Source organism: Ochotona princeps, chromosome 15 (genome assembly GCF_030435755.1).
Source record: "Ochotona princeps isolate mOchPri1 chromosome 15, mOchPri1.hap1, whole genome shotgun sequence".
Classification (NCBI taxonomy): Eukaryota; Metazoa; Chordata; class Mammalia; order Lagomorpha; family Ochotonidae; genus Ochotona; species Ochotona princeps.
Window position 1 is genome coordinate 31,705,583 of NC_080846.1, and position 22,993 is coordinate 31,728,575.

The 22,993-nt window shown below is 34.7% G+C and overlaps 1 protein-coding gene across 3 annotated transcripts in view; it reads left to right on the forward strand.

The window, feature by feature from the left end:
• Nucleotides 1-22,993, forward strand: part of NAV3 (neuron navigator 3) — a 727,630-nt gene that overhangs the window by 642,866 nt on the left and 61,771 nt on the right. For 2 of the 3 annotated variants that reach the window (XM_058673421.1, XM_058673423.1), the window contains 6 exons: nt 960-1,001; nt 2,390-2,550; nt 9,303-9,491; nt 12,229-12,281; nt 16,586-16,609; nt 18,769-18,846. In XM_058673421.1, coding sequence (XP_058529404.1) covers nt 960-1,001; nt 2,390-2,550; nt 9,303-9,491; nt 12,229-12,281; nt 16,586-16,609; nt 18,769-18,846 — 547 coding nt within the window. The remainder of the gene's footprint in view (nt 1-959; nt 1,002-2,389; nt 2,551-9,302; nt 9,492-12,228; nt 12,282-16,585; nt 16,610-18,768; nt 18,847-22,993) is intronic. The other variant, XM_058673422.1, reaches the window with a different exon arrangement.

Genomic DNA, 22,993 nt, shown 5'->3' on the forward strand with positions numbered 1-22,993 from the left:
GTAATTTCTTTATATGGACATTCCCAATAAATGATGATGAAGTTGAATAAAGCTTTTGGATGCTTTCCAATACACTGCTAAATAATGGAGTGCACATAGAAGAAAACATTTTAGCTTTGATTTCAAGTAGATTTTAAGTCAATGTGTTTGAATACATGTTATATCATTCCCATTATGCATATATTATGTATATACTTTTGATCATTTGATTTTTTTAAAGGAAGAGAGCTTTAATTTTTAAAATTCCAGTAAATTTTACTCTTTTGTTATACATATGCCAGAGAAAACAGAAATATGTACACTTTTCCCATTTAGTCTTGACACCTTGTTCTATACCTAGAGAGACCATTTTTCATTTTCTATACACGTCTTTTCATCTCTTCCTATGTCCCTTTTAAATACATGATTTTTATTTCTAAAGAGATTTACCTTAATATCAACATATTTAAATAATTAATGCCAAAAACTCATCGTTTTGAGTAAATATTATATATTTTAGTAAAACTGCCTGTAATTTGTGAGAAAATTAGGCATGAAGTATGAAATGGTATTTTACATCTCTGTTTATCAGAGCTTGCCACTTTAACTTAGAGTGGACCTGTTTCGCTGCTACTCTTCTGAGTTTTCAGCGTATGAAATTATAGCAGAAGTCAAATCAGTAGCATAAGGAAGGGACATCTATAGCATTCGGTGATTAGGATACACAGGGGAATTATGCTGGCATATAATTAAATTAGTCATCTCACACATCTGTCACTAAATTATTGATTGGTGTAGGGTTAGAAAGGAACTGAGCATGCATTTCAGCAGTAGACATTTTATCACACTTAGTTGGCCTTTTCCAGTGAATTGAGCATTGCCACAAATATTTTGTGTTCTTCAAACAAGTATTTTGTTGGATACGTGATGTGAAAGTTTTGTTTACATTATGTCCTTAGGGGTTTTCTTTGTTTTAACAGCATGCAGCTTGACAGAAATACACTACCCAAAAAGGGACTAAGGTATATATTTCTCTCAGCGTATTTGCTGTTTTCTCGTCGTTGCATAATCTTTGTGTGCTGTCTCTCTTTCTCTTTGTTTGTTTGCAGTGTAATCACTGACACCCAGGCTGAAATCACCTTATCACCTTAATCTTGACGCTTTCTCTAACCCAAACTTAGTGAGGTAGCCCTTCCTACTACAGGCTGAGAGCAAAATATGAATGTCATTACCTTTGAGTGATAAGTCTATCATGCAACTTGTCCCAAGGCACTGCTTTATAGGGATGTACAGCTAGCTTACACACATTAAAATAAAATGAACTTCCCTAAATTTTGCATGTTGGAAACATATGCTGGCAAAACCTCAAAACTCATATAGAAAACTCATGTGGCCAACTGATGTTGAAAGGTTAACAGATCCTGTAATTTGAATCAAAGAACTTATTTTCATCATCACCTGGCAAATACCATAATTAAGGTACATTTTTATAAAATTTATTTGAAAGGAACTCAAAATAGTTCTAATTTCTATTTTTAGGGGTACTTTTATCTATCAGATTAATTAAAGTATGAATCAATATAATAGCAATTAATAATCCAATACAATTTTCAGTCCACCATAGAAAGTAAAATTAATATTTAATTTATGACCATACTTTACTACACTGTCATCTAAGGCAAGATATGGAATAAATTGCAGAGAAATGTAACACCATGTGAACAAGGTAACTTTACTGCTTTTTGATATGCTAGTTACATTGGCAAACAGTGAGGACTAGACAAATAAGACTATTTCCCCATTTATTTCTCTCTAATTTGTTAGCCAAAACAAGCCATTGATAAATACTGTGTGTCAATATTTTGTTTCAGAAATTTATCTTCCAATAAATTGAGAATAGTTTCCCTTTCATTTTTTTAAAACTCCAAAACTGAAGTGACGTTTTAACCAAAAAACCAGTTTTCCTTGCTAGAAAAATAGCAGTTAGTGTGTGTTCCCTTTCCTGTCCTTTTCTGTGACGCTTGCTTCATTTCCATTGGCTTCTAACCTCCCGCTCTAGACCACTTTTAATCTGTGTTTTCGCCCTTTTCACAGCCTTACAACCATTATGCTGTTGCATCCTTCTCAATCTACTTGGCTGTTTGCTCATTGTTTATGATTGTCAACTTCATTATTTCACAGAAGCATAATTTTCTTCTCAAATCTCCACTGCCCCCCCCCCCTATTTTTCTTGTGAGACTCAAACAGATGGTGTCAAATCATCTGGAAGAACTGAGCAGTTATAATTAGATTCAATCTGTTTGCAATTGTTGTTGAGTCTGAATAGTAAGCTTCTCTCACTGTGTTCCTGTCCTAGTATTACCTTGTCCTTGCGAACATGCTGAAGTGTCTTAGCTGTGCTGTTTTGCAGATATACCCCATCATCTCGGCAGGCCAACCAGGAGGATGGTAAAGAGTGGTTGCGGTCACACTCTACTGGAGGGCTGCAGGATACAGGCAATCAGTCACCCCTGGTCTCTCCTTCTGCCATGTCCTCTTCTGCAACAGGAAAATATCACTTTTCCAACTTGGGTAAAACATTCTGAAACACTGATTCCATTTTGTTCTTTTTAGCATCTATCCGCATAAGAACTGTGGTTATCTTTCCATATGAAAATCTCAATTTGCAGAGGAGATAAAGGTTCATTAAAAGCACTTTTTTGTGTGAGTGTTTATTGTTTATAGAAGAATTTCCAGGTGGAAGGGGAATCCACTGAAAATGTATGCTGTTAAAAAGAAAAGGCACAGATTTCAAACTTGCTTTTGCAACCAGAGTGAACTTAACGTTTTAATGCTATCTTCCCATGAGCTTTCTGACATGCCTTCATCTAATTCAATTCATTGCTCATGATAAATGCTTAGCAGAAGTAATATTGTTATGTTAAAATCTAACCTATAAGAGATTCAGGAAGGTCCAATGACTTTAAAACAGTTTCATCACTCATAAGCAGACACAGTCATTCATCCTAGGACATCTGGCTGTGAGCCATAGATCTTCAGGTAAAATCTGGTGAAACATTTCCTTGTGTTTGGTATAAAATGTTAAAAAAAATTTTCTAACTAAGTTAATGATCTTTCATAGAAATACAGAAAATGAAGATAGAAAAAAATACCCACCTTCAGTATTGCTGAAGTCAAGACTCTCCTTAAAATGTGTATATAAATATCTGTTATGAAGATACTCCATGATCCTTTGTGGATTTTTTTTTTGAAAAAAAATTCCTACTCTCTGAGCCTTGTATTACTTTTAGCTTAGCATCATTTATAGAAATATTAAATCATTTGCATAAATGCCACAGAAAATGCAGGGAAGGGTGATGAAATAATTAAGGAAGTCTAAACATGCCAATTATCATCTAATGGATCCAGAGAATTTAAAAATAGATTTTTCTATAAAGTCACATATAAACTGGTGTCTTTTTTTTTCTTTTCTCTTTGAAAAAAATCTGGTTTTGATAATGCAGCCACAAGAAGTCCACAATCTTTTATAATTCTCAGCTCAGTTAGGACTTACAGATATTCATTTATTTTTTTTTTAATTATTTATTATTTAACTTCAGTAATTACATTGTATTATGTGACACAGTTACATAGATACTTGGGTTCTCCCCACCCCTCCCCAAACCCTCCCACCATGGTGGATTCCTCCACCTTGTTGCATAACCACAGCTCAAGTTCAGTTGAGATTTCCCCATTGCAAGCGTATACCAAACATAGAGTCCAGCTTATTGTGACTCTTCCCGTTTAGCCTGGGTGGGGAATTTGGTGTTCCAAAACAACTAATATGGTCCTCATTCCCTATAAGATAATGAGTTCAATATTAAGCACCAACTTTTTGTTGCAGCACCTGAACAGTGATAAGTCCTCTTATCACAGTGATAATTCCCTTATTCTAGTACCCATATGCTTGATTTATTTTGTGTTGTAATTATAACTCACAATGAAGAGCCTTTTAAAAATGAATAAAAATGTTTTTGTGAGGCATAGGGTCCTAAAAATGAAACAGTCAAATTCTGTGCAATAGCTGAAACCAAACCAGTTGAAATTCTCCAAAGTTTACTTCCCGGATACCTCATGCCCCCTGTCAGTTTCTACATCAACATTATGCTTAGTTGGCTCTTCACTCCATTTTTCTCACTCATGATTCTTATTCAATCTATCTGTTCCATTATTCATTGAGATAAATACACCACATACTATATCCTACCTTGCTAAAGTCTTTTAACCTTCATTTTCTCATCTGTAGAACAGATACGGGATTCTTGAGTCATGTTGTGAAGAATGACTGATGGATTGTGTGCAAAGACTGATGATGAGTGTATAAGATCTGAGAGCCTTGTTAAACCCTCACTTTCCTGGAAAAGCATATCTTAGCACTACCAGAGAGCAGCACTCATTACATATGCCTGAACCTTTTCTGCATTCAGTTGGACGTAATTCACACAGTAACTACACAAAGTTATGAAAAGAAGATACACAGCTAGATTTCTGCAAGGCTGTTATTAAATTAGGACAGTCAAAAATCAAGACCTCATTTAGAAGAATATTAACTAATCATGTAGAAATAACCTTATGACCAGGTTTGTATAAATGGAAAATGCATAACTACAAATACATTTTTATAAACTTAGTATATAGTCCACTTAAAAAAATTTTTTACATAGATTAAAAATGGGGAAAGATTATAAAGGAGTGAAATGTAGATCATGGTCTTACTGTAATAAACTATTTCGCTAGAATTTCTATGTTCTCATGGCTTTTAAAACTACCAGTCAAATATATCTCTTCTGTTTTGCTGCTATAGAAACCTAGTCTAAAAGATAGAGTTTCCCTCCCTAGGCTGTAAGTCTTCCCGTTAAGCTGCTCTGCTTTTCATCAAGAATCCCTCAGCAGCATTCCCACCATGCTGCCATTGCAAGCATTGTCCCCATGCAAGCACATTAGGGTTTGCCTTTAGTAATACCACCCTCTTGATACTCCTAAAAAATGTTTCCACTTATACTTCTTTTTCCTGGGTCACTGGTTTTAACAAAGCTTTGCCATGTAATATTCAGACAGGATCACTGTGGAAAGTGAAATAGACTCTTTTATAATTGTTCCAGGCATTACATAAAGGCTAGGCCAAGAAATTCCTCTCTCATTTGCTGCTCATATTTATGCACATATAAAACATTTTTCCCCTCCTTTGGACTTTTCCTCCTCCTGAACACAGCTTCTGTATTCTCAGTCACAACTCTAATCCATGCCTCTCAAATATGCTGTCATTCCAAGATTTCTTTGTGTTCTAAAATTAAAGCACGTCAGTGTGCTAAACATCATAGCCGTGTAAACGGAAGTTTATTCTTTAAACGCTTTTCTTCTATTTCCAGTATCATTTTATGTGCCACCTTTTGTCAACCACTGTAACATAAAATGTCAGTATAATCAACAGTCTTACTTGAAACTACACAAACCGTTCTTTCATATTTTACATTTTCAATCAGGTGAAATCTGATTTGGATATATCGCATCCTCTCTATTTGATGTGGCATTGACCTCGTTACATTTTTAACTCTAGATAACTATAGTACGTTTCAGATAGATCTGACTGTGCTAGTTCTCAAATCTTTCAGCATTGAGAAATGTGGAGGAAACTTTCTTATCTGCATCAATACCTTCTGTTATGCCTGAAAGACTTTATAAACTTAGACAGTTTGAGATTTCTGTTTTATTTTACTTTACAAAAGGAATAAAATCACTACTTCTAACAACAAAAATGATTTTTTAAACGATTTTGCATACCACCAAAGCTTCACTTAGGAAAGAGACTGTGAACTTACTAAAATTCAATCATAAAATAACCACATTTTAAAATTATATGAAGTCCAACTACCTATGAGTACACGTAGCAGTGTTTCAGTCTTTCTGCGTATCACCTGTTTCTCAGCTTGATCCTTGAGTTGTTTGAATGATCAATAACATGCATGATTATTACTAACGTTGAAGAATCGAGTTATCAATACTTTATTCTTTCTTTCTGCCTGCTAGAATACGATATGTTAAATATAATTTTTTATTCTAAAAGCCACATACATAATCAATATTTGAAAATTAAGACCACATAAATTATTTCACTGAATAGACTACTGTGAGCTGTTGCCAAAGCAAGGCACAGGAGTTTCTGTAAGGTTAGCTAACTTCTGTGAATAAAAGAAAGTCTCAGATGAAACTTTACTCTTGGTTACATTTCCTATGAGGCCTCTACTACTCTGGTGAGACTGATGAGATTAAGATGTCTCCTTCCTGGAAGAATTACCACATAGAAGCACTAATATCAACCTCTCACCTCCAGCTTCTAGTTATTGAGTGAATTATTTGTTTACATACAGGATGTTTGTGATCATTTTGGTATGTGAATTTTCCATACTTTTTGTGCATAAGCGTTCCTCCAGTTTGAATGCCCTTTTGCTCACCTCTATAAGCTCATGCCTGAGCCTATTCATGATAAACTTCTTTCCTCTACTGTTAGAGAAGCATATTTTACAGATGGAAGACAGAGATCTCATTCAGTCACTCACCTATAAATTATGCAGATTTTTAACATTTTTACCTTCTGTTCTAAACCCAGCAATGATAAAAGTTAAGTCCAGAAATAATGTACTGTTGAAGTGTCCTTTAAAACAGTAAAGGAAATTTTCCTATCGTTGTTCCTACTTATTTAAATCACATTTCATAAAATAAGTAAAAACTGCATTCTAGCTGAAAAGCTTCACATCTAAAACATGACAAACTCATAAGTTAACATCTAGCTATAGAAGTAAAAGTTAGAGTGAGGTGGAGGTGTTTAACATTGCAGCCCACGTCTCTACCAGTTGTCTTTCAGGTAACTGTGAGTAAACATATAATCATATGTAACAAACAAATAAACAGTGGCTTTAACAAAATAAATAATTTTTTTCTCCCCTAATACATCGCCACATCTGTTTCCAATTTAGAAAGTCCTAGATGTGTTCTGGCTTGAGGTACATCTTGGAAGTCATCCACTGTCTCATTCTTTTTTAATTAGTGAAACAAACCGATGTGTTGGATTGAAGTTAAAAGCAGATGGAAAACAAAACCACCACCAGAATTCCTTTACCAATTAGTGTTCCATGGCAGAGATGCTGTGTGTTATCCTTGTTACCTCTGATGCAGCTTCTCTTGGTGCTTTTCACATACTATCTTTTCTAGTTTTCAGATACCTTCCTTAGTGGGCACTCTTGAAGTCTATGACCATGTTGTGTCTATCTTTCTGTGTAACTAAAACACCACATAAAGCAGAACAGTCATAGACATTAACAAACTGAAGTTCTTAAATAGCGTAAGTGTACATGCAATGGAGAAACTGTTCAACACATATGCAAGTTCAAATTCATTCCTTTAAAACCTACCTTACCCCTCATTAATCTTTCACTTTGAACATGTTAAATTTATGTTTTCAAATTATGCAAGGAAGAAGGACATTCACTTGAATATCTTTGCATTCATTTTGGCAAGAATTATGCAAACCATACAGTGAATGAAATGTCCTCCTACATAGTGAGTGTGTCATTCACTTTGACAAGTCCAAGTCAGGGACCAGAATAGGATAATTTACCTTAATCTAGGTGCCAAGTACTTAAAACACACATATTCAAGACTTGAATGTCCTGCAGTCGGCCTTCTGTCTGTTTTCAGGAAGCAAGTTGAGTAGGAACTTCAGTAGTGTCACTACTGAAAAAAAAATGTGCTTGCAAAATAAATTCATTCATTTATTCTCTTTCTTAACCTCCATTTTCTTTTGAACATGCTGTCATCCTTTTTCATTTCCTTCAAATGAATTATGTGCTTCTTGTATTTCTTCAGTATACTTCTCATATGAACAGATATTTATGCTTCCTGGGCCTGTGGTTGGTTTTATTCCATTCCATAACTAGTGCTGTGTTTGGATTGTTCAGTGTATTATTTCAGTGAATACCTGTAAAATATCGACCAGTGTTCTGCCAACAGGACAATCTCTGCTTGAGTTACCTCAGGATACAACCTTCCTGTACCTTCTTGTTTGGAGAGCATATTATCTTCCTATGCTATCTTAATTATGCTAATGGGGTATAGAAGCCATGTGAAATAAAAAAGAACATAGCAAAACTTGAAACGACATAATACCAATTAGAAGTCAATATAACATACTTTTCTCAAGATTTTGAAAATACAGCTGAGTTCCTTTGTGTCTGAAGAGGTTGACCTGGGATTTTATCCTCCAGTAATTCACTTGCTTTTTAAAAACACAAGAATGATTTTTAATACTAAATATAGCTCTCAATCTCTGCTTTCCTTTCTTTCCAAATTCCGAAGCTATATTTTTTCCAATGACATTTCTCCTTTTATCACCATATTTTTCTTTAAATTCATTTTTATTGATTGATCCAAAAAGCTGGATGCCATTAGAACTATTTGGCAATAGACAATAGACAACATTCATATCAAATTTCATGTGTGATCTAATTATAGTAGCCTCTTCTTACACAGCAGAAAAGAGCTTTATTTTATTAATCTACAGAAATACCTGCTGCAGATACCATGTGTATTGCATTTTATTTCATTTAAAGAGAAGGTATGTTTTTGTTTTCCTCCTCATAATCTCACTCTTCCAATGCTATACCTATTTGTGGACTTATATGAATTTAGGCCTCAAAGTGACAAAGTCGTTAATATTTATTTTATTAGAAGTTTAGTTTTTAGTTTTAAAATTCAGCAATTGTAAACATTTTTCATGCTCACTGTTCACTTCATATGTAGGCCTTACCTACACACACACAGATACTATTTCTGCATGAAAACACAGACTTCGCTTGAAAGCCTCTAAAGGCTCTTTGGAAGTTCATTCATTTGGTAGTTTACATTTTTGTTCATTTTACTTTACCTATTAAAGTGATGATGACTTAAAAAAAAAACTCTGAACTATAGAAAGACAATCTTTTCTCCAGAACAGACAACCCTATTTACAAAATTATTTCACCTCTAGCATCGAAGTTAAATGACTTGGTGGTTTTGATTAGTATTGCTTTGCAACTGATATATTGTTTACTGTGTAGATGCTAGAGGAAATGAAGAAGTGTACAATTTTGTTATTAAACCTTTGAGAGGGAGACGCTTGTCCTCCCTTAATGATTAATACCCTATAAATTTATGTTTCCGTAAGAACTGGTGTCACAATCTCACTGTTTGTAAACCTACTATATATATTTAACCGTGCAGTAACAGGCTGTGTGTCCTTTGTTTTCCAGTGAGTCCAACCAATCTGTCTCAGTTTAACCTTCCTGGGCCCAGCATGATGCGCTCCAACAGCATCCCAGCCCAGGACTCTTCCTTCGATCTCTATGAAGACTCCCAGCTTCGCGGAAGCGCCACTTCTCTGGAGGAGCGGCCACGCGCCATCAGCCATTCAGGCTCATTTAGAGACAGCATGGAAGAAGGTAGGGGAGGAGATGAAGATGAATTTACTTCAGAAACTAAATGAATAAGTCCAATTCTCATCTGAGAAATCTTTACGCTGAAAGAAAATTATTTGACCCCACTGTCTTTTTCTCAGCACGTGGAAATATGTCAGTATTTGTTTGGATTGATAGTTTGCTATAGAGCAGTTTAAAATAAATCCAGTGTTCTCATATAGCAATGTGCATCATTAAAAAGCCTCTGGTCTGGTCCAGGTATGTGAAGTTATCAGAACAAATGTTTTGTTAGACACATGTGCTAAAGCAGCAAAAGCATTTTAAGATACCCTTATATCTTGATGACTTTTATCCACTGAAACACTCTGGTATCAGTTTCTTATCAGATCGTTTTAAAATTAATATTGTACCTGCTTTTTCCTTTTTGACTTTTCTTTGATCCATTGCAAGTTTTTCAGCTGACCTAATAAATGTCTTTAGAGTTGTTCTGATTTTGTGTGAATTCACATTGTACCTACTTGTGCTTTATCTGTGACTTTTCTAACTCAGCAAGCTGAATTTAGCTCAAATGTTCAAATTTCTCTTAACTGTATAGGTTCAAGTGTTTTTTTTATTTCTAATTATTTTATGTGCTTAAAAGGCAGACAAATAAAAAAAGAGAGAGAAACTGAGAAAGAGAGAATTTCATCTGCTGTTTCAGTTCCCATTTGCCCACGTTGTTGAAGATCAAAACCAGGAACATGAATTCAATCCAGCTATCCCATGTTGCCATTCATGAGCCAGACACATGAACTGTCACCTGCTATATCCAAACTGTGCATTAGTGGGAGGCTACGATCTGAAGCAGAATTGGGATTTGAACCTAGGAACCTTGATACGGAATACAGGCATCACACCAGTCATCTTAACCTCTGCACTCAGTGACCACACTTGAATTCTGAAATTTCCGAATAATACTTAGAGAGACTTTTTTTTCTTAGATTCTGTTATCTTTTCAAGTGTGCTTGAAGGAAATTGTGGTGTAAAGAATACAAAATCTGTCATCTACAAATAAAATAGAACTAAGTGTATAAATTAAATTTTACAAGAAAAAAAACTAAGTATGTTGTAAATCATACTGGGCTTAATAATTATGTGTAGAAAAGGAATTCCAGATTTGAAAGATGCTAGAGGTTAAGCCTGTAGCCATCCATTTATTCACGGTACGAACTTGGGAGTTTTCTTAATTCTTTCTAGCTGTAGTTTCTACATTTGTCACTCCTTAGATTTATCACAAAGGTTGAATGGGAATAGGGAATAATCCCATTTCCTTCTCAATCCAATTTCTACCTTCTTATTTAAAATGCAATCTGATTGAAAAGTTAGCCAGTTGTGAAAATTGACTGCTGTTTTTTAGGTCACTACTGTGCATTTAATCTTCTCGTACTTAATGTGTTAATTGAAGTCACACTTCTTTTTCAGATTTTAACCAAAACCTCAGTTCACCATGACAGAGAGTGAATTATACTCAATGAATTTGCTGATTGTCATGGGGTAATCAGATAAAACCACTAATCTGTCAGGAAAGAGCATTGTTTTTTTGAAATGCATCTGTTGCTCTCAGAGTTCTAATACTTTCTAATTCAACTGCTAATCATATGGATGGATTTCTGGAGTGCCTCATTTACAAATAGGATGATGTTTAGAGGCTGAGGACTTCTGGTTTTTCATGTGCTATTAAATAATAAAAATTGTGAAAAGCCAGGGAAGATGAGATGACTGATACCTGAGCATTGACTCCTGAACTGCCATAATGCTAAAATTGTGTTATGGAGTTAAGGCATAATTGAAGTAGTTTGATTAAACTTTATTGATGTACTGCCAGATGAAAGAAGCATCCACATGTTCTAAAGACATAGACCTGTAAAAGCACAAGAGAAAAATGTGTTCTCCTAGGGTCAGGGTCAGTGTATGGCTCAGCACATTAAGCAACTGTTGTACATTTAAAAGGCATCCCATTTTGGTACCTCTGGTTCAGCTATGGGACCTGGAAAAGCTGCAGAAGGTTGCCCGGGTGTTTGGATTCCTTCACCTATATGGGAGTCCTTCACCTGGATAAACTTCTAAACTTTAGTTTTTCTTGGCAAATCCCTAATCATTGCTGTCATATGGGGAGTGAATCAGTGGATGGAAGTTTTCTCTGTCTCTCCCTCCCTCCCTCTTTAACTCTTTCAAGTAATTTTTTTTAAAGAAGAGTTTATCTTTGCACAAAAATTTTAAAATCCACACATGGCGCTTTTTTTTCTTAGTGCACATTTTCCATTAACTTTTTGAAGATCTCATGTAAAAATTTACTCAAAATGTTTGTTTCCCTCTAAGAATACACATAAAATTTTGAAAAACAAAATCTTTGTTGAGTAAAAGTTAAATGAAACCTATACTTTTAAAAATGCATCGCAGCCTGAGTTATGGTTTTTTGTTTGTTTTATGGGAGTTTACTGTAGCTTTCAACATGTACAAAGCATACCTGCCTGACTCACACTTGTTAAGTTCTGTCTATAATCTGCTGAATGAGGTACTTGAGCAAATCCTTACGATGCTGTCCCATATCTCAAATCTTAATCTCCAAAGCATTATACAGGACCTGTTGTCACAGTCTCCTAGCCAGGTGTTAGTATTTTATTTCCTTAGCCTCTTATTCTGTATTTTTGGTTTTTAGTGCGGACATTATTTAGTACAGACAGTTCACTAACGTAACTGTCGCTACTGTTTTTCTTTCCAGTTCACGGCTCTTCCTTATCATTGGTCTCCAGCACATCTTCTGTTTACTCTACAGTAAGTATTAGCTGCAAAGAAAATGCTTCTTCCTTTTCCATGCACCAGATGATTCAATAGATTGGCATTACACTAGAGTTGCTTGACTTTTGGATACTAATTGCAGCTGATGAATGGTGGAAAACAGACTTACGTAAAACCCCACAGAGTTATAACTTGGAAAACCCCACAGAGTTATAACTTGGAATCCATGGAATTTATAATGATAACTAGTTTTCTTGTTTTACTCTCTAACAAAATTACCAATTGATATGTTGTATTTTAGATATTTGTCTTCCAAAATCTGAAGAAATTAGAGATTTTTAAGGTTCATTTTAGAATAATTACTTTAATAATTTTATTTCAAATGTGATACCCAATTTTAAATTATTTTCCCAGTGTATGAAGTTGTAGTTAACTTTCCAAATGTGTTTCTCTGTCACCTAATAATTTCATCTTAAAAAAAATTATAGCCTATAAGAAGATAAGTTTTATAAGAGAATACCCTCATTACTGGGTAGCAATTGGAAAGGTTTGAAAGCAGCTTAATGAATCTCAATATTGAGAACTAGGAATGATGCCTAATCCTGTATTGAAAGGTTCTCGGAAAGTTCGCAGTCTCTGCTCTCACTAAGTAATTAAGCGTTAAGGCACATTAATCTCTCACTGATTTCATTAAGTTGAAATGCTATCAGCTTTTGTCTTTAAATAATTGCATATACTCATGGCTTTAGATAAGTTCAGATCAGATTATCATTGGCAGATGCAAGTTTTCAATTTATCATTTTAAAAAGGTTTCATAAATAACAAAATCACTCTCAGTGTTTTGGTAAACCTGTTGTATAGGTTAATTTATAAAGAAGTGAGGAGTATGAACATGTATAAGAAGAGCATGTATAACAATGTTGAGATTTATTGTTCCTTCGATTGTGTCAATAATATATTGTGGAGATATTTTCTGATACACTATTAACATTAAATCTGTACATGACATCAAACATTGAGGCATCAGTATAATTATATATATATGAAACTGTGAATTCTGGAAACACAGAAGTAAAGAATATGGATTTGAGGAAGGCCAATTAATCTATGTCAGTGCCTAATGGCCTTTCCTGTAATAATGAAATTGTTCTGTATCTGCACTGTCTACTGCTGTAACCAGTAGCCACACATTGCTATTGGCTATTTGAGATTCGTCTGATGTAAAATGAATTGAAATTTTTACAATAGTCAAGTAAACTTTAAATGGATGTGTTAGATGGCTATCGGATCAGATAATCCAGTTGTATGGAGAGCACAGGGATTATATTCAAATATTGCAGGTGGACATGAATGTCAACAATTAGGGTAGTTAGAAAGCATGGATAAGGGTCCAACGTGGGAGCCGAGTGAATCAACAGACAGAAGATTTTCCTCTCTGTCTTTCGTTCTCAGTATATCAGGATTTCCAATTAAAAAATAAATCTTAATAAGAAAGTATGAACAAGGAATAGTGACAATATGTGCTAAAATGGGAATCAAAGTATAAATAATGAGAGCATATGTAGAGAGATACAGATATACACACTTTTATAGAACGTTTGGATATGCAACTTTCGTTTAAATAAGAAGAATGGATTAAGTAAAAAGAATGAGAAGGTGATATTATTAAGAAATACAGTTTTCACTAAAAGTAATGGAAATTATGTACTTGACCAAAAAAAAAGCTGAAGTAAAATAATTCAAATTCAAGTAAATGGATATTCAGAAGACCATCAAAAAATCACAGGTGAACTATAAACATTTTATTCTCAGTTCCACATGAACATACACTGTAGCTTAGAGTCAATAAGAAAACAGCTGTGAAAGAAAGTGCCTTTGAGGTTATGTTGTGAAAAGTCAGTTCATTATCATTAGTGTTATTATCCTGCCCACTTAAGGATCCCATGTAATGAAGCAATGGATGTGTGTTCTTGCCTAGTTCAAAACAGAATTATGATGTGACATTGGGAAAGTTGCCACATTTCTTGCCCCTTCACCTATAAACTAAAATTTGATAGCATCAATCAAAGTTCCCCATGTGTCTCATGGGATTCCTCCAAGCTGGGTGGAAACCACAGGCCCTATGCAATCCGCCAGTTTATAACTTCTGGAAAGTTTAGAATTTGTGTTTTTGTTTTAAATTCAATCCAACACTGTGACATCTGGAGCATTACCTAAGAACTTCGGTTTACATATTCCTTAATAGTATAATTGCAGTGTTAGCACTGAGATGACCCTTTTTCGTGTGGTCCTGTGCTTTCGGATGGTCCACAGTGTGTGGCTCCTGTTTTTCTTTTTCCTGAACTTGAAGTTAAGTTTGGGTTGTTGGATGACACTGTGCTGTTCCATTTCTAATAAGGGAGAGAACTTCTCCCTATCCTGTCTCTTTTTAAAGGGGAACAGTAAAAGCATAAGAAAGCAAAAACAAATTTTGCCTTTCTGTTTCTTTTTAATACTCGGAGGAATTTTGTTCTTCAGACATTTAATGTTTTTTTAGAAAGATATATTTATTTTTCTTGGGAAGTCAGATTTACAGAGAAAAGGAGAGACAGATAGATCTCCATCCACAGGGTTCATTCCCCAAATGGCTGCAATGGTTAGAGTTAATCCAATCTGAAACCAGGAACCAGGAGCCCCCTCTGGATCACCCACATGGCTGCAGAGACCCAAGGCTTTGGACCGGCCCCCACTGCTTTCCTAGGCAACAAACAGGGAGCTGGATAAGAAGTGGAGCAACAGGGACATGAACGGACTCGTAAATGGAATGTCTGCTGTTACAGGAGGAGGATTAGTCAATTGAGCCATTGTGCTGGCCTCGATATTTTAATGTTTTAATCTTCGTAATAAATGCTGAAATACTTGGGCCCTGCAACCAGGAAAGAGACTCTTATGAAGTTCCAGCCTGGCTCAGGGCTGGATGTTGTGGCCAATCAGGAAGTGAATCAGCAGATGGAAGATATCCCTCACTCCTTCTCTTTCCCTCTGACTCTACCTCTCCTTCTGTTACTCTGATTGCAAAGCATATATATCACCTGTATAATATATATAACTTCTCTGTAACCAAGTTTAAACAACCTGCTGATTCCTACAGAAGACCTCATTTCCATGAATGTATGGCCAGAGAGCTTTTCCCAGTCACATTTATTAGCACATTAACAATGGGTGTTCTAATATTTTGCCCACTTGTACTCTAATAAGCTTAATTAATAATCATTAGGGATGTTAAAATAAAAACCAGTATATTTGATTTCCTGTGGTTATACAGAGAGACCATTGTTTTCCTCAAGGTTTTTTTTTTAAATTATGATGTGTTAATTAAAAGTAAATTTCACCCCCCTACATATTAGCTAAATATCTTTTATTGTATGGGTTTCATATTCTGTAGTCTTTTTAAAATGCATGTTTTTATGGACTGATATATTTAAACTGCAATTTACAGCTAATTTTTATTGTAGTTTAGATTGTAGAATTTTTAATTATATTACTTGCTCTTAAGGTATATTATGTATCGATAGATCAAATTATCTGTAATTTTAAAATAACTTTGGGACCCGGTGCAGTAGCCTAGTAGCTAAAATCCTTGCCTTACACGCACCAGGATCCCATATGGGCACTGGTTCTAATCCCGGCAGCCCCACTTCTCATCCAGCTCCCTGCTTGTGGCCTGGAAAAGTAGTACAGGATGGCCCAAAAGCTTGGGACCCTGCACCTGCGTTGGAGACCCAGAAGAGGCTCCAGGCTCCTGTCTTCGGATTGGCACAGCTCCACCGGTTGTGGCCACCCGGGGAGTGAACCATCAGATCAAGTATCTTCCTCTCTGTCTCTCTTCCTCTCCGTATATCAGACTTTCCAATAAAAATAAAATAAATCTTTAAAAAAATAACATCGTCTGTATGCAGCAGAATATTCATTTCGAATATGATCCTGTTTTAGTTATTTTATTTAAAAAATTTTTTAAAAAAATATTTTTTTCTGAAAGCTGTTTTTACTTATTTATTTTATTTTTTGAGAAGCACAGAGGATAACAATTCCCATTGTTGCTGAACTTCCCCAGTACCCACAACACCCAGAATTGGAACAAGCCGAGGATAAGAGCCAGTAACTTCACTTAAGTCTTCACCAGGAAGACAAGGACTAACTGCTTGAGCTGTTACATTTTCCTTATGTTTGGTCATAAAAAAAAAATAATAATTAATTTTAAAAATTAGCATTTTAAATAAACTATCATTATTGTCTTCATATGTGTATACTGAGTTGGCATTAGTTTTTATAATTAAGTCATTTCCTTTAATGTCTTACAGGCTGAAGAAAAGGCTCATTCAGAGGTAAGCAAAACCATTTTAACCCTGTTCCTGTTCGGTTTTGGTGATATGAATGTTGGTACCACTAGAGGGCTCTCTGACACAATGGCATAGCTACCAGACAGCTTAAAGAAGTTACTTAGCTAGTTGATAAATGATCTTACAGAGTGTCTTTTAAAAGAAAATAAAAGGTAATATTAAAAAATTATTTTTCTTTCTGCATTCAAGATGGAGTCTTAGCTCACACCTAAGAAGTTGTTTAAAGTTGTGTATACTCATTACAATCATCGATATCACGTATATGAGAGTGAATGTCCTGACCTTCCGCATGAGATAGATCAGTTCTTAGGCATGGTAGCCTCACACACAAGACGCCAGCCCAGCTATTTTGTGTGGTGACCTTGCTATTTCGAATCCCTGTTTATGTTCAATGTGGTATGTGGTTCTCATCAGACTCGTTTCAGAAATACACACTCAGTTGCAGACCTTGTATACATCAACCTGCAACCTGCAGAGAATATTGTTTTTCTTTCCTTTCAAAAAGTCATCCTGGTCAAAGATAGCAGGACTTTAATTAGATCTTTAGTCAAAGTGAGATAAGAACTCTACTGGGTTTATGTAGGGGCCATCAGCCCACATGAAGGACACAAAGCTTTGGCAACTTGACCTGTTAAAGAGAAGTATATTCAATGTGTAGAAATATTCAAATTATATCAATTGCATCATCTCTTTATAGGCTGATATTGTTGTTTGAGCAAAGATTGAATATGATTTTAGAAATCCTATAAACATCACATGGATATGATACACATGTAATATTGATCATCCAGTTGCCTTGTTATGAATTATCCAATGCTGCTTTTATCATTCATGACTTTTGATGGGTCATAGTTTATGAAAAAAAATTAACTTCCTAGATTACATTTTAAAGAAACTGTAATCATGTAGCAAAAAGTATTCATTTGAGAAGAGCTTTTTGGATACATGTTCCTATTTTAACAAATAGGTGTTGCACTTTGTGGAGGGGCTCATGCTCATCATTGTTTAGGCAAATGTTATTTTTGAATGGGGTGTTCTCTTTAAGAAACAAAAAAGAAGTGGAATCACAGTTGGTGAGTAAAAGTCCACTGTCTCAGCTTCCCTTAATATTGACACCATTTCTTCAGTAAAACATCTAATGTGCAGGGGATACAAAGATAGTTAGTGATCTATGCCAAGAATGTTCCTTTTCACCAGGACAACATTCCAAAAGAACAAGCATGACAATGGAAGATTTGTTTTTGAAAAAAGGAGGGCCATCAGAGTAAAATGTTTGGCATTCAATAAATAAAATCCCCTGAGACCAGAAATTCATTTGTAATCCTAATCTTGGATGTCTGTAAATGGTTTATTCTTTGCAATCACTTTTTAAATTTACCAGCAACATTAGACTTGCATGTGAAGTTGCAGTATGTGCTTAAATTGATATTTTAGATATGCTACCATGTAATTTCCTTTTTCTTATTCCAGTTTTGTTGAGGTATGAACTTAACTCAAAATGGAAGCATTTTAGATATGTTTATTGTTTATTTAGTTAGCTGCACAGTATTACTGATTTTTTATGTGTATTTGTGAATAGACTATGTGCCACCCATAAAGCATTGCCACACAGAGCTAATGGTGACTCATTCAGTACAATACATTATAACAAAGATTTGGAAAGACTTCTCCATTAATCTATATGATTATTTCAATGGGCTTATTTAATGTTGAATTAAGCCTAACTTTCTATGGCTTCAAAATTGTCTATTAAGAAGTTGCTAAAAAATATACATCCATATTTCATTGTTAAAAAAAATAAATCTTCCATGTGAATTTTACTACAAGATTTCTAGGATAGAATTCATAGAGAAAGGCAGTTGCCTCCCAGGTCACTCCAGGACAGCTCCTGTAGCAAATGGGCATCACTGGACTGGCAGATTTGTGCTCTACTTATTAGTGTCATTATAAGCTACTTATTATATTGTCACATCAATCATAAGTTAATGTGCAGCTTGTGTTCACCTCTTTTTTCATTTTTAGCAACTTGTAGCGATACAGCAGAGATGGAATAAGCTAAATATAGTTGCCTTACTGCCTTGAATTCTTAGTTTTTAGTAAAAACTCGCTAGTGCTCTAAGTTGATTATTTTTCATTGCATTTAGCAAATTCATAAACTGCGAAGAGAGCTTGTTGCATCACAAGAAAAAGTTGCTACCCTCACCTCTCAGCTTTCAGCAAATGTAAGTTAAGTTTGTATTTTAAGCATATTACAAGATTTTATCTAGTGCAATGCATTACTTTTAATAAACTGTAGGGATGTTGCAAAACAACATCCTATACTGGTTGCAGGCATTGTCGTAGAACCCCAAAACTGGGTTCAAATGCACAATTAGGAGAACCAGTCACTCACATGGTTGGTGGAAGAACGTAATTATGTATTGGAAAATGCAATGCAAAGAGCCAATCAGCTATTGCTTAACCTCTGAGCTCCTGAGGTGTTAGGATGAAGGTTCTTACAGACAGAAATTGGGGCTGAGAGAAGCCCATGTGGCAAGGTTTCTGCTTGGTCTGGTCAGTGAAGCTTGTAACCTTTTGATTGGTCAGCAGCGTCCTGATCTTTAGGGAATGTGTGATGGTCGGATGGGCTCCAGCCATGTAAGTGCTACAGGACTTACTTCTCCAGGACTTACCCCAGATGAAACCCTCTAGACAGTATTAGCCATTAAGGTTCTTATCTACAGAGAGGCAGATGACTCTTTGTGATTAGAATCTTGTAGGATCAGTTTGTCCCTCCCTCAGTTTAGTGAATTTATTTGTCTTGGAGGAAAGGCAAGCATACCTGGGGCTAAGGAAAGGGCCCAGATCTGAGCAGTGCTTTTACGTTATAGGGGTTCAATTTCAGAGGTACAAAATTATTGCATGTTTATTTCACGACTAGGGAGACTAAAAGTTAAACTCATCTACATACTCAACAATAAAGAGTTAACAGAAATTGAAGGGGATTCACAGGATCAATGAATTTCATTTCCTCATAAAATTATAAGAGATGATTCTTTGTTTATTTTGGTCACTACCATATATCCAACTCTCTGAAATCAGAATGTGGAAGAGTGCTAATGTTTGACTTTAGAAGATAAAAGATTCATGTGCTCTGGTTTCTTGAACTCATTTAGTAAACAATTAGTTAAACATTCAATAAATTTGAGAAATGTAATTTATATGTAAACATAAGCAACTTAGCTACATTTTAAAGAAAGTGAAGCTCTATTAAAAAAAAGAAAGAAAGAACTTGGGAGTTTTCCTAACAGGGTAAAAAGATGATTCACATAATGGTTTCAAAGTAACCAAGAATACAAAAGACGATGCCAGTGAAGACCATCAATTCTATGAGCATTTATTGAGTATCTGTAAGCTTGCCAGGGAATACTCAGAATTGTTGCAGAATAATGAAAAGGAACATGTGGCATTGTGCCCAGTTCCAAGGAACAACAGTGTTAGAATCACCAGTGAGGGGTAAGGAAACGCCTGCTATTTTGCCATATGTCCAACTGCCCTGACTCAGCATGAGTTCTGCTCAGCTCTGTTCTAGAAGTGAGCCCACTTCCTGCCTCACTGCTCCTCCTCTCTGCTCCTCTGTGGAGCTTCATGTCTCTGAGATAAAACTTATGGTAAGAGTAAGCAGATGCAGGCTCACATGGTATAACTTAAACAAGGGACATTTTTCATAATAAAAGTAATGTGTAATATAATTACACAATGAGTCTATGTCATTTTATCCACTATACATACGTTTTAGTATAATGTTATAATTGATTTCATTTTAAAAATTAATTTAGTGTTGACTATTTTACTACAAATATTAGTAGCAGATTGCTAAAAATATTGGGAATGTTTTGAGAATTATGTTACTAGGTAACAGTGTTATTTAACCCATATTAAAGATAACAGTGTTATTTAACCCATATTAAAGATAACAGTTTTATTTAACCTATGTTTTGTTTGTCAGAATAAGTCTTAAAGAGATAGTTCAGTGGCAACTGAAAACTTTGTGATATAGATTCCATGTGTTGTAGAATGAAGTATTCCTAGCTAAGTTTCTGAGTTTGAACTGTGTGGAGATGAAGTAATGTAAATGCTAGAAACACTCAGGGTTGTGTTTATCTGCACTGAGATGATTGTCAATATGTCTGCATATATCTTGAGCAATTACTTGGAGTTTTATTTTCTTAAGTTTCCCAGCTGACCTTGTCATATAACTCAAATGTTGCCAAGAATAAATTGCTTTAAAACCTAACAGGATATGGGCTGATACAAAGGAACTTTTACGAATCATTTCCATTTAAATTGTAATACATGAACTTTGTATTTTAAAAAATGCTGAAGGATGAAAAAGCATAGAGGAAATGTATGTTTCTCCCTCTGAGGTTCGTGCTCTCACTCAGGATTATTATTCTGTGTGTATCTTTTCAATCTTTTTCCTATTATATGTCCATGTATACATACACACGGTACAAGTGCAAAGGCTTGCATGTATACATGCAGGAGGATACAAATCCTGGCCTAAGGGAAGAGTCACCAGTGTAAACTCTATACATTGCTTGTAAGTCAGGCAGATACTTCAGAGAGTTATCAGCCATTGCTCCCTGCCTTTCCTACTCTAATCTTACATGTCACGTGTCACATTATTTTCATTCATGTTTTCATATCCTTGGAGCATGACTTCTCAGGTGGATGCTGACATGACATCCAAAATAAAAATGTATCCTTGTGGTTAAAAAATGCTTTATCCTTTTTACATATAAACACAGATATACATAAAGTACATAAATAATTTTGGCAAATACATAGTAGTAAAATGTCAGTACAAGGTGGATGATTAGGAAAAATATCTGCGGATTTTTTTCTTGGGGGATTATATCTTAACAAATGAAAGTAAGAAGCAAAATTTTAGAAAAAAAGTTTAAATTGATGATTTTGTATTAGTCTTGAAGAAAATGCATGTGTTTCTTCAACTTCCTCCGCCTGTATCTTAGTTATCATTGGTAGCAAGGCACACAGGTAGGAGTTAATACATATTTTACTTTGTGGTCTTATTTTACTTTGTAATATTTTTATAAATATTATCAAATTATAGAATCATTTAAAGACATATGCAACATTGTAGCCATATAACAGACAAAACAGTAGGAACAAAATGAAAGGCAAGAGAAAGCCAAATTAAGGTCAGTAGATAACCAAAATGCTAATTGTATACCGTGGAATACTGCTGGATGATAACAAACATGTAAACTCTTGGTATAGGCAACAACCTGGGTAGATCTCAAGGGCATTGTGTTAAGTAGAAAAAAAAATCCATTTCCAAGATGTTTATAATGTATCATATTTTAAAATAAAGGCCAAGAAAAAAGAATCTGAAAGTTTTCACTTTAAAGGAATGATAAATGTTTTAAGAATTAGATATTCTTTTTGTTATTTGACATTACAAAGTGTGTATGCGGATCAAAGCAACTTAGGCACTTGTTTCAAAATATGCATTTTCTATGAACTTTTTGGAAACTCCACATAATTATTAATGTGTGTTTTTGAGGGAATAATTTGATTTATAGATTCAGGAATTCGAATTAGTTATAAATAATCTAATACCTACTACCAACATTCTTGAGTTGATTCGTTCTCTCAGTGTTTAGTTTGTGATGTCACTTTAGATTTCACAGACCATAATGAAATGTTAGGTCATACTAATATTTCATATTTGCACATTTCTAAGGAATATTTTTGAAATCTAATTCAAAATATATTTCATTTCATCTTACTCTAAGCATACAAAAATACATGAATTAATCATAGGGACTCAATAAAATTATTTCTGTAAAGGATTTATTCCAAGTAATAATTTTCATATACAATTAATGTTGGAGTAGATACAAATTTTTATGTTAGTTTACTTAGACTTTAAATAAATCTACATTTTGATCAAATGTGTGATCTCCATGAGGATGATTTCCTAGAAATCTCTTACTATAATTTATAAAGATGAATTTCGATGAATTTAATTTTGGTAAAATTGTTAATATTTTTTACAGGTATTAATCATTTAAGGTAACTAACTTCAGTTTTCCTCATTTATGAATAAGTCAATGAGGACTTATTGGGTTTTTTTTCATAATTTTGGCTTAATTTTTGTAGTTGACATAGCACAAATTTGGAATGACCACACAATAACCCTTTTTCATTTTTAAAATTTGAAATGCATCCACTTTTTTCTAAATGTACTTTTCCCATTTGTTAGAAGCAGCAGCATCAAGGCAGTAAAGATGCTTTGTCAGCCCGCCTCTCATCTGACTCATACAGTAGGGTCTCCATTCAGTAGATTGTGTGCCAAGACTT